This window comes from Gopherus flavomarginatus, chromosome 1 (assembly GCF_025201925.1).
Source record: "Gopherus flavomarginatus isolate rGopFla2 chromosome 1, rGopFla2.mat.asm, whole genome shotgun sequence".
Taxonomy (NCBI): domain Eukaryota; kingdom Metazoa; phylum Chordata; order Testudines; family Testudinidae; genus Gopherus; species Gopherus flavomarginatus.
This window is the reverse complement of record NC_066617.1, coordinates 11,901,148-11,913,618: the sequence shown is the minus strand read 5'-3', so window position 1 is coordinate 11,913,618 and position 12,471 is coordinate 11,901,148. Positions and strand designations below refer to the sequence as shown.

The window sequence follows — 12,471 nt, the reverse complement described above, 5'->3', positions numbered from 1 at the left end:
TTCCATGCTGATGATGCTTGTTAAAAAAATAATATGCGAATTAAATTTGTGACTGAACACCTTGGGAGAGAATTGTATGTCCCCTGCTCTGTTTTACCCACATTCTGACCTATATTTTATGTTATAGCAGTCTTGATTATGACCCAAAACGTGTTGTTCATTTTAAGAACACTTTCACTGCAGATCTCACAAAACACAAAGAAGGTACCAGTGTGAGATTTCTAAAGATAACTACAGCACTTAACCCAAGGTTTAAGAACCTGAAGTGCCTTCCAAAATCTGAGCGGGATGAGGTGTGGAACATGCTTTCAGAAGTCTTAAAAGAGCAACATTCTGATGCGGAAACTGCAGAACCCAAACCACCAAAAAAGAAAACCAACCTTCTGCTGGTGGCATCTGACTTAGATAATGAAAATGAACATGCATCGGTCCGCGCTGCTTTGAATGGTTTTCGAGCAGAACCTGTCATCAGCATGAACACATGTCCCCTGGAATAGCAGCTGAAGCATGTGCATCTGGCACAGCTGTGGCACTAGCAGTGGAGCCCCAGACAGGGGCTGGCAGCCAGGACTCCACATGAGGGGATAAGAGCAGAGCCCCAGCAGTAGGGCTGGGCATGGGGCCAGGGGCGGCTCTATGTATTTTGCCACCCCAAGCAGGCAGTCAGGCGGCTTTCGGCGGCATGCTTGCGAGAAGTCTGCTGGTAACATGGATTTGGCAGCATGCCTGCGGGAGGTCCCATTGTCCTGCGCCTTCGGCGTACCTTCGCCAAATTGCCACCGAAACCCCAGGACCAGAGGACCTCCTGCAGGCATGCTACCAAAGGCAGCCTGACTGCCGCACTCACGGCGACTGGCAGGCTGCCCCCCGCAGCTTGCCGCCCCAGGCACGTGCTTGGAGCACTGGTGCCTAGAGCCACCCCTGCAAGGGGCCCTGGGAACAGGGCCAGTGGCCAGGGATCGGGGCCAGCAGCTGGGGCCCCAGGAGCGGAACCCCGGGCGCAGGACCAGGAGCAGGGTGGGCCCTGGAATCGGAGGCCTGGGAGTGGGGATGAGGCCAGGAGCCATGACCCAAGCCCCAGGTGAGATGAGAGGTTGGGAAGCAGAGTGCAGGCAGAGGGCCAGGAGCAGGGCATAGGCACGGGAAACCCCCAGGTTTTATGCATGGAGACAATGGCTGAGGAGTGGGGCATGGGGCCACTGGCCCCACATAAAACCTGGGTTATTCCCCACACCCATACTTCCCACACCTATGCTGGCTGGGATGGTTTAGTTGTGGTTGGTCCTGCTTTGAGCAGGGGGTTGGACTAGGTGACCTCCTGAGATGCCCTTCCAACCCTGATATTCTATGGTTCTTCTATGATTCAATGAATGGGATGATTCTTAACCATGTCTTAATGAAAATATATGACACTATATATCTTAAATGTTATTAAGAAAATTTGCCCTCTAAACAATGTAATTTTCAAGGACATATATAACCAATGTATCTAATAGGGAAATATCTAGAGAAACCCATTGCAGGAAGGTAGGAGGAGGGCTATCCCTATGGGGCTGCAGAGCCAGGACAACCCCCACCCCTCTGGCCCAGACCATGCCCCCATTCCACCCCTTCCCCCAAGCCTCTGCCCCCACCCCACCTCTTTCCGGCTTCCGCCCCCTCCCCGAAGCGACACCAGGAGCCGGAGGGGCCGAGTAGAGCGGGGCGGGCTGGGTCTGGGTTGCTCGCTGCTACCAGCACCAGGCCCCCCGCTAATCCCCTAGGCTACCCTGAACCTTGTGTCTCAAAGCGTGGGGTCCCCCAAAGCGTGGGATCCAGGACAGCTCTGGGTAGGAGTGAGTTGTGTCTGGGTCATTGTTGCTAGGCAGATTAAGCACTCCACATCCAGAAGCTTCTGGATTTGGGGTGTGGTAATTTTGAGGATGCTCCAGTAGGTTCCCTGTTGCTGGGATCAGACTCCATGAGGGCAAGCGATCAGGGCAGCTGCTTTGCAGGGGGTCATGTGCCCTGGGTGAGTTGGGAGAACCTGAGCCCAGGAGCAGAAAGCAGGCTGTTTGCCCTAACTCTGAAGCATTTTGCAGCAGGTTAGTGATATTGTTAACCTTCTAACAGGGAAGCATGGGCAATGCTAATTATAGAAGGGGAAATCAGGAGGGAAAAATAACTTTTTCTGTTTTAATTGTATTCTTTGAATGTTGTTTTGATTTTAGTTATATTGTCTCAACTAGTTTGATTCACCAGCTTTTCTTTAAATGTAGTAATGGGGAAAGAGTCATTTCTATTTTACTATTCTCAGGCCTGGCCTGGTTTTATTTTCTGGTTGAGAAGAGGTATGTATAATAACTTCCTCTGATTTCCATCAGGAGCAACTGAAATGTATAAGGGAAGCACTGATGATTACACTGAAAATAAAACTGCTGAGCTTTATGGCAGAGACTTAAGGAGATCAGCACTCATCAGGTCTCTTCTCTCCACCAAGGCTAGCCAGAAACTGCTCCCTCCTGGCTCTCGTCCTATCAGTGGTGTGACAAGGAAGTGCTTTGAGTGCCTCTCTGGTGCTGGAGCCGCTAGCGCAGCTGCTACCTATGGGGGTTCAGGGGCAGGGCCGGCTCCAGGCATCAGCCCAGCAAGCAGGTGCTTGGGGCAGCCACGGGGAAGAGGCAGCACGTCCGGGTCTTTGGCGGCAATTTGGCGGCGGGTCCCTCACTCCCTCTCGGAGTGAAGGACCAGCCACTGAATTGCTGCCAAAGACTGAAGCCGCGGTGGTAAAGCTGCAGATTGCGATTGTGACTTTTTTTTATTTTTTTGCCTCTTGGGGCAACAAAAACTCTGGAGCCGGCCCTGGGTGGGGAGTGGCAGAGGGGTTTCTAATGGGCACACAGATTGGCTCTCAGTGGCCCAGCAGGAGGTAGCATTTGGGAACCTCTTTAAACTCAATCTGCAAAGTGTAGCCCAGTGGGCCAGCTTACCTGTATTAATTCATTGCTTTATTATATTTAGTAGTAATGCAAGAAACCAACAGGCTTTTATTCTATAAGATTTGGCTTTAGTAGACAGTGTGAGGCTTAAGACCTATTATCTTTGGCATAGATCAACTTAAGTAACTCATAAGTTATAGGGAACTAAAAGTAGCATGCAAGAGAGGGATTTTTGTCCAAAATACTGCCATCAGCCACCCACAGATCATAGCTGACACTAGCAAAGAACATAGCTGACACAAGCATCCAGAAGGTTCCGGACAGAACGTCCAATTGCAGAGGTGCCATGACAGCAAATTAACATGTATGCTAATAGGGTAACATCATATATATACTAACCTATTAAAAAAAAACACCTTAAAGGAAGAAAATACAAATAAAAACCTCTATTAAATATGCATGAAACATGGCAGCGTCAGTGTAGCTCACTATAAAATAACATCCCAGGGGCAGCAAAAGGGCCGAAAAAATGTAAACCTTGGGAGGGGCCAAAATAATGGCTGACGAAAAAAATAAAATAAAAAAAAAAGGTTAAGTATAAAAAATGAACCAGTATATAAAAGTATATATAAAATAATGGTTAAGTAGATTAAAAAAAATAAGGGTGTAAGTATAAATGTCCAAATGTACTTTCTGTGTTATCTCTATCTATCTGCCTTGTTAAGGTAAAGTGGATGTATAACTTTGCTAAATTGTTAATAAATTATATATTTGTAAATAGATATAAAAAGTTCCTATGGTGCAAGTGTTGCACCTGTGCACATCGGGGTTCCCAAATTATATAATCCTCAAGTTACAATTCTATATACCCAACTTTGGGTCAGGCTACAAAAGAGGAGGTGCAGGGGGTGGACATAGCCGGGGTATTTACATTTCCCACAGCCCAGAGCCAAGGCTGGAGGGAGTAGCTGATGATCTAGTTCCTCGGGTTCAGCCCTGTCAGCCAACAGCAACTTTTTACTCAGACCACACCTAAGGACTTTGGGTTCCTAGGGTGAGAGTTTCCTGTTTGCACTCCACTGGGGTATGAAACTTGGGGAGGGGGCAGAAGTTCCTGAGGTGTCCTAAATGACTCTTCTTCTTATTATTAATAATAATAATCAATAGGAGGAGGGATGGGGCAGGAACACTAAGAAAATGATCCCTTATTTTTGAAATACAAAGCTGGCAACCCTAAGAGGAGGAGTGCTGGCTGCCAGCCATCTTAGCTCAGAGCATCAGAGGGAAAGGTCCTGAAGGGTTCATCCTTCTGATAGCAGCTTGACATTCCCACCAGCTGCTGTACATGGAAGGGGACTGTAAGCCCATTATTGAAACTTAGTGGGATTTTTGGCTGGCTCTCTCCCAGTACCAAAAGAAAAGGGAAGGGCTGATGAGAAATCTTATAAGATCCTGAGAATGACAGTCCCCAGGGCCAACGCTCCCAGTCAGCCGGATTGACAGGGCAGGCAGGTCAATGAGGGAGTCAGGAGCCTGGAGTCCTTTCCTCTGTGTGAGCTGGAGCTGCCTGAGCCAGAGTAGGGGAGAGAAGCAGCCTGTGGGCTTGGCTACACTTGTGAGTTACAGTGCAATAAAGGGGCCACTGCCGCACTAGCTCAGTACCCGTCCACACTGGCAAGGCACATAGAAAGCTCTGACTCTGCGGCTAGAGTGCTTCTGGTACTCCACCTTGGGGAGTGGAATAGCATTTGCTGCGCCCCTGCTGGAGTGCCGCGACACCAGTGTGGACGAGGTGTTGCATTACTGCGCTGTGATCAGCCTCCGGAAACGTCTCATAATCCCCTTAAATCCCCTCTTGTCATTGTTTTGAACTTGCAGTAGGAATGCGGATATGCTGTTTGAAAGCTCCATTTCTCACAGCCGGCTGCTTATCTGCCCCAAGACAGATTAGTGTGGAATGCTGTGTGTGAGAGAGAGAGAGGTGGGGTGGGGGGATGGAGAGGTCTGCTGCTGTCTGAACTTACAAGATAGCATGCTGACATGCTCTCAGGTCCCTAAAAACCCACTCTCTCTCCCTCCACATACACACAACACACTCCCTGTCACACTCCACCCTACCCCATTTGAAAACACGTTGCAGTCACTTGCATGCTGGGATAGCTGCCCATAAGGCACCGCTCCCAATGTTGCTGCAAGTGCCGCAAATGTGCCACGTCAGTGCACAAGCAGCTGTCAGTGTGGACAGACTGCAGCGCTTTCCCTACTGAGCTCTCCGAAGGCGAGTTTAACTCACAGCACTCTACATCTGCAAGTGTAGCCATGCCCTGCAATGGGCTGGAGGCAGAGCAGCAGCAACAAGGAGCCAGAAGAGGCAAAGCTGGAGAGCTGGAGCAGTGCAGACCAGCCATGCCGAGGGGGGCCCAGGGCTGAGCCACCGCAGGAAGCTGCAGACCCAGAGCTAGGGAGTGGATGCCTGCTGTGTCACAAGTAACACCAGAGATGAGTGCGGTGAGCAGCTGGGGAGAGCAAGGGGAGGACCCTGGGCAGCAAGGGCTCAGTGTGGGGAAATGACATCAGACAAGAGGTCTGGCAGGCTGGACTTGGTGCTGGGGACATGACCCCGATAGGGTGGAGGCGACGCTGGGAAGAAAGGCTCTGCACCTAGAGAGCCTGAGGGCGTGTGGCCACCGCCAGAGCAGGCGCCTGACCTGTCGTGTCACTGCAGCGCAGCCACGGCATAAGAAGGAGGCCTGGGACATGTGAGGAATAGACTGAACTTTCCTTACATCCTAGAGACGCCTGTGTGTGGTTTCCCCGTGCCTACAGGGTGGAGTTCCTTGTTTCCTTGAATCTTTCCCATTTTTCCCTTATACTTGTTTAATAAATTGTATTTGGTTTGAATTTAAAGTAATTATCAGTGGGTCAGGGAAGCGTCCAGTGCAGAGAGAGTGCCCCAGAGTGGGGACATCCTAACTCCTATTCTAAATGACCATGATGAGACTGCGGGTTAAGCCTCCCAGGAATCCTGGGCCCAGCCTTGCCAGGGTTACAAGCTGTGCAGGGCAGTGAAAGAGGAGTCTTCAAGGTCAGGCAAGCCTCTGGGTAAAGGGAGTTGGAGCCAGGACTCAGATCCTTTTACTAGTGATTCCACAGAAACCAGGAAAGTTCCCCACAATAACGGGACCATTCTGTTGCTTACATATAGTAGCTGGGGGAGGGAAGAAAACCATTTCTGTATTTTGAGTTGGGACACTTCACTGTTGTGGGCTCCTAATACACTGTTCCTGTTGTGTTTTTTTGGAGTATTGTAAAAAACACCTTGGTTTAAACAAAAAATCTCCCAAATCTTGGCTAGCCAGTACACTGGTGACCTAGTCCCCCTCTGAGAATAGACAATCAGCCAGGTCTAGGGTAGGTTAAGTTTTTCTCCCTTGCTTCACAAACAAGAAGGAAAAGTGTGCAAAAAATAACACAAGCAACAGTCTGGCTAGGGGATCAGAATGGGGTCCTCTGATCTCTGCTAGCTACCAGGTAAGGACTATTCTGACTCCGCAAGGAGGCTCTACAGGACAGGCTACCTCCTGCTCTGATTAGCCATTCTCTTCTCCTGTTTTCCCTCTTTATATTGTCTAGCTGAGAATATGGGCCAATCATATGAGGATGAGCAGCTGTGTCAGCTGATTCTTGCCTGCTGGACTTCTCTCTGGGGCAGAGCTGGCTGTTCCCTGTTCCCCCCACCCCTGTGGGCTATTAAAGGGGCAGATTGCCTTGTTACAGAGCCTTTATCTCATCATTTCTGTGGTGGGTAGGGACATCCAGACACCTGCTTTGCAGTGCCACAATCTCCCTTGATCTGAACAATTTATCCAAACCCTTTAACTAATGCCCTTTGTAAGCAGCAAAAAGGCTTTATTGGAAGGGTGGTTACTTCCTCACTGATCATTGTAACAGCAGTATATCTACTGCCAGCTAAGAGTTACAGGCTAACTAACACAAACTGCACTTGAAATATTCAGCCACCTAAAGTCTCTGTTACTTCCAAAATCAAGGTTAGTGAGGTGAGGTTGTATATTTTCCTATAGTTGTAAAATCCCCACATTTGTAGAATGTGGTGACTCTCATGAGCCTGCACTGAGGGTTCCTGGAAGGGCTTAAAGCAGATGGCTATCTGAAAGGGGGAGCTCCCTCCCCACCTGCCAGTATCCACCTCCATCCATGTTTAAAAGTAAAGAGAGATTTTCAAAAATAATGGGAAAGCTGCACGAGGGGCTGCCCCTTTTGGCAGGGCCGGATAAGTTAAGGATTTGTACAAAATAAAAGAAGAAATACAGCTAAAATCAGAAAAAAAAAATGGCCCCTGTCCAGAGCTTCCTGAGAGACCTGATGGGTAAAGAGAAGAATTTCCAGTGCTGCTATTAATCAGGGAATGCAGAATGAACTGAAGGACTTCAGAAAAGACTCATCTCCCTCCTTGGTGAGGTAAATGACTCAGTTAATGTAATTAAAGAGTTTTGTCAGAAAAGAAGTGAGAATACAAGTTTTGGGGTTCAAAACTACTTATTGAATTGAGGAAACAATCTCTGTGAGAGGCACAGCTATGATTTTCCTCTGTACAATGAAGTAAAATAAATCTGTCCACCAAGACCAAACACTGTGGGTGCCTTGGCTCAGGTTTCACACACTTTGGCACTTGGGTAAATTTTCAAACTCACAGAAAATATTTTCATAGGAAGACATATGTTCGTACTACGTGATCACCTTCCAGTAGTGCATTAAGCAGTCTGATTAACATCTGTCACATGGTGATTGTTCTCTCATCCTCTCCCCCAAGGGAGACGCATGTGCAGTGGTGTATCTTATTTTGGTAGGATTTTAGGGTTTTGTTTGTTTTGTTTTGTTTTAAGATAAAAAATCATCTCTCTCTCTCTCTCCCTCTGGAGGAGTATTGAAGAGAGACCCAAACAGAATTCATCTGGAAAAAGGGACCCTGAAGGAACATTTAAAGCAAGCAAAAAATGAGGGATTCTTATGGCTCCATAAACAACACATGGGGTCAGCTCTGAGGATAAAAAAAAATATCTAGGAAAGTTATAAAGTGCACGAAATCACAGATGCATAGTCCCTCTGGTGATTGTGCAAGAAGCTGGAACTATTTTTCCATGATCCTGCCAAAAAGAACCATGCGTGGCACCACTAAGTAGGGAATTTCCAAAGTGTTCTGGCTTGCACTCATTCATCAAGGATTGCATCAATGGTAGATGGCTGGTGGAAGTCCCCACCGTGCTAGTTCAGTCTCAGAAGATGAATAGGGAACATGATGCGGTCCCTGAATAGTCGCTTTCTACCAGCAGCACTTTAAAAATACTGATTGTTCTCTTTGTCACGTCATATACAGTTTTATCTATGGCAGGCGTTTGACCTTGGACTGTAACTTCCTGGCCAAGTGTAAACACCTTCCCATACTCCATTAAAGCAAGACACACAATGAGGCTTCGCACTGTGCATTAGAGAAGGAGGAGCTGGCTTGAAAAGGGGCATCACCTACCACATGAGGGAGCTCTGAGTTATCCTCAGCTGCAGTTCACCAGAAGCAGCAGCCATTGCAAAAGCACTATTCTTTGGAATGGATATGGGAGGTCTCTGGCAATTAGGTTTCATAGCAGAAGATATTAATGTGGAATCTTTTGTTTCAACAGCCACCACAGCTGACTACTAGAATAAAATTTTAAAAAACATCACACACATTTCTTGGTCATCCTTTAGAGTAAGTTTCCATTTGTAAATGGCTTATAAAGGGTTAATGATTAATAGATGTTACAGACATCAGTAATATGTGGTTATAAGCACATCAGTAGAAGGTGTTGTAGATGTTTCTAAGCAATCTAGAGACCTGTTGGACTCTATAACAATCAATTAATCAGTTTTTAAAAGATACATTCATCCTTTAGAAACCATACAGAAGTGGAATTTTAATATAAAGTGTGTCCTGTTTATTAACTCTAACTTCTGTCAGCGGAGTATGTCAGAGAATGATTCCCACATGGCACCTTGATTTGGAAGGAGTTATATTCCACCTGTGGTTTTCCATGAGAACACAAGGCATTCTAAGAATGGGAACAGGACATCTTCATTCCCAACCTGCCAGCCCTATCAACAGATGTTTATTCAAATTGACCTTCCAGTACTTTGGAAGTTCATCTATCCCATGTAGAAATTACATTAAAAAGGAACCATACAAATTGGCACTGCAGTTTTCAAACTGTTCTTCTGCAAAGCCAGCCTGACATGTCCTGGGGGTGCTTTTCCTCCTTGTAATTGTAACTGACAGTCTGGTAGATGAACTCAGTTCTCACACACCAGAAAACCAGGTACCACCCAGTTCCTGTCCTAGTGAACAGAGTTTGCTTTTCCTCTCTGTAGTTAAATCCAAAGGGACTAGAGTGACCAGATGTTCCAATTTTATAGGGACAGTCCCAATTTTTGGGTCTTTTTCTTATAAAGGCTCCTATTACCCCCCCACCCCCTGTCCTGATTTTTCACATTTGCTGTCTGGTCACCCTAAAAGGGACAGAATTTTCCATTTGGGGGGTAAGTGTCCAAACCTGGCAGCTAAAGCTTTTCCCCATTCTTTCTGACCGACAACTGAAATGAAGCTGAGGGTGCACATAAGAGCCACCTACCTGTCAACCACTTCCTACACACCACAGCTAAACTGTATCACACATCATTAGTTTCATTCTCTCGCACAGATCTAGACAGCAAAGGGATGATGTGCTGACCAGAGAGAAATGTCCTAGCTGCACCCTCCAAATGGCTATCCCTTTTTCTGTTATAGTGCAATCGACAGATCATTGATTCACCGAAAGCCCCTTAACCTTTTAAAAATCTCTTCCTCATCAGTGTTGTGTCGAAAATACGTGAACAGGTTACATGGAACTCATTTTTCTTTTCTTGTGGGGCTTGCTCAGATCCGGAGAGACAGCTGGACATGGAAATGGTAAGAGATCATCGTTGCTTTCTGGAAAATAAAACCAGGTTTATTATTGCTTGGTTGCTCTGGTGTAGGTTACTGACACGCTGACTGCTTTAAGGTAAGGCAAGAGGTTAGTAGATTAAAGGACCTTTCTATTCTAAGGAAGCAAGAGAAATGTGCCCACAAACCATCAGCTGGAGACAATCCAGAGTGGGACCATTACCTGTTTTGTCTGAGTAACAGATGACTCTTCTAACCCATCACTGGAACAGTGGGCAGATCAAAGGAATACTAAGCAGTCTTCTAGCGCAAATAGCTCTTTGAATTTTTTTTTCCATTTTGCATGAAACTTTAGGAAATATAAAAATAGAAATTGAAATGTCAATGACCTCCTCAGATAACTTGCAAGTGACTTTGGTGTACTTGCTAGTAGAGGATATCTAATCAAGGTTTGCTGCAAATGTGATTAATACCAATTATGTGTTTTCACCCCTTTAATAAATGCTACCTATTCATTCTAGAAGGAATTAGATTAACCATTCTCCATGCACTACAGGTTTATATTAGTATTACCTGTTCGGGTATTCACTTACACTAAGAAATTGGCTGAATATAAGTAATTGGTATCTGTGTTTGAGTCTGAATTAGTATGTTTGAATGCAAAGATGTCTATAAATTGTAATGTCAGTACCTGGGATATTTCTATTCTAAACACTCCAAGGATTTCCAATTTCAGAGGTAAGAGCCGGGTAAAAAAATTCAGAAAGAAATTCTTTCATGGGAAAGAAACTCAGACGAACTGAAGACTTCATTGCTAATTGCTCACATCCAGCACTGGGTACTGAAATTGTATCAGAGCAATTGTAATTTTGAGAGGAGATTGTATTGTATATAATGGAACAACTTGACCTGGCTGTTGCCCCAATCTACTTATAAACAAAATGTTTAATCTCCAGGCAATTTTATCTTCAGACAATAATGCATTGAAACATCTGCATCTTTTTATTAAATGGAGACATTGTAAGGGCAAAATGAAATGCCAGCATCCCCTGCATGATTTTAAATGATGAATGTGACAGTCTCACTGTGAAATGTTCAGCAGGAGATATGTAAATGGAATCAGTTCTGGGATGAGTCAAGTCCTGTGTATCGCGTTCTCTGTATTACTGTGCCCTGAGAGAGTACACACGGTGAGAGTACACACTGAGATCTGCATTTGTCAGAAGCCTTTCTTAGAATCATGGAAAAACTGAGAGGTGTGTAACACTTCATGATGAATTCTGCAATCAAATTCTGTGATGAATTTATAAATATAGAAGACTAACTTAAGATATTTCCATATAGTTATCTCTCCTGTGTTACACCCCCTCTTTCCTTCACTTCCTGTACTTACTATGAATGCCTGTCCTGATACTTTCATGATTTTTACTTCATTTTGTTATTCTCTTTATAATAATGGCCTTTGAAACTGAACTCTTTACCACCATCTTTTCCCCTCCAGTTTAGTTATTGGAGGGCTGTCTCTGAGTACTGCAGGTGTTAGTGTGTTGTTTTCTTCCTTATGGGGAACATGTAAAGGACAGTAAGGAGTCTTGCAAACGCATAGAGCTAAAAGAGGATAGGCCAAATTATGGGCCAAACTTGACAATGGTAATCACTGCACCTACAGTACCTGCGGGCACCACATTTATCCTTTGATTTTCCAGCTCTCCCAGTATTGCAGATCAATGTAATAAAATAAACTCTGTTGCACAGTTCATATTGCACAGGGTTTCTGGGAAAATACACTGTCAATAATGAACATTTCTGGACGGGGAATGAAAATAAAAATACTTAGTTCTCATATCGCACTTTTCATCTGTGGCTCTCAAAGAGCTTTCCAGAATGTGGGCAAACTTCATTTCCCTCATTTTATAGATGAAGAGTCTGAGGCAGAGAGAGATCATTCACTTATTTAAGTTTCACAGTACAGCAGGGGCAGAGAGAACCCATGTCTCCTGTCTTCTGGTTCATTGGACATACCGTCTCTTACCTTCTTCTTATTTATTGTTTGTGTTGCGATAGCACTTAGATGCCCCAGACACACACCAGGACCCCATTGTGCTAGGTGCTGTACAAAGAGCTTGCCATCCAACTAATCATCCTAAATTAATAGAAAATCATAGAATCATACAACCATAGGGTTAGAAGGGACCGCAAGGGTCATCTTGTTTGATCCTCTGCCAAATGCAGGATTCGTTCTGTCTAATCCATGCAAGACAGATGGATCCAGCCTCTTTTTGAAAACCTTCAGTGAAGGAGATTTCACGACTACCCTAGGCGGTTTGTTCCATTGTCCTACTGTTCTTACCATTAGGAAGTTTCTCCTGAGATCTGCTCTGCTGCAGTTCGAACCTGTTGCCTCTTATCCTGCCCTCTGTGGCAAGAGAGAACAATTTTTCTCCATCTTTTTTATGGCAGTCTTTCAAGTATTTGAAGTCTACGATCATGTCCATTCTTAATCTCCCTTGTTCCAAACTAAACATACCCAGGTCCTCAGCCTTTGCTCGTATGACTTGCATTCCATCCCTTTGATCATCT

The 12,471-nt window shown here is 45.4% G+C and overlaps 1 protein-coding gene across 4 annotated transcripts in view; it reads left to right on the top strand.

The window, feature by feature from the left end:
* The first annotated feature begins 4,963 nt into the window (after window positions 1-4,963).
* Window positions 4,964-12,471, top strand: part of IL2RA (interleukin 2 receptor subunit alpha) — a 33,570-nt gene continuing 26,062 nt past the window's right edge. For 3 of the 4 annotated variants that reach the window (XM_050936995.1, XM_050936991.1, XM_050936994.1), the window contains exons 1-2: window positions 4,964-5,426; window positions 9,819-9,915. In XM_050936995.1, the coding sequence (XP_050792952.1) occupies window positions 9,849-9,915 (67 nt within the window). In that variant the 5' untranslated portion in view covers window positions 4,964-5,426; window positions 9,819-9,848. The remainder of the gene's footprint in view (window positions 5,427-9,818; window positions 9,916-12,471) is intronic. The other variant, XM_050936993.1, reaches the window with a different exon arrangement.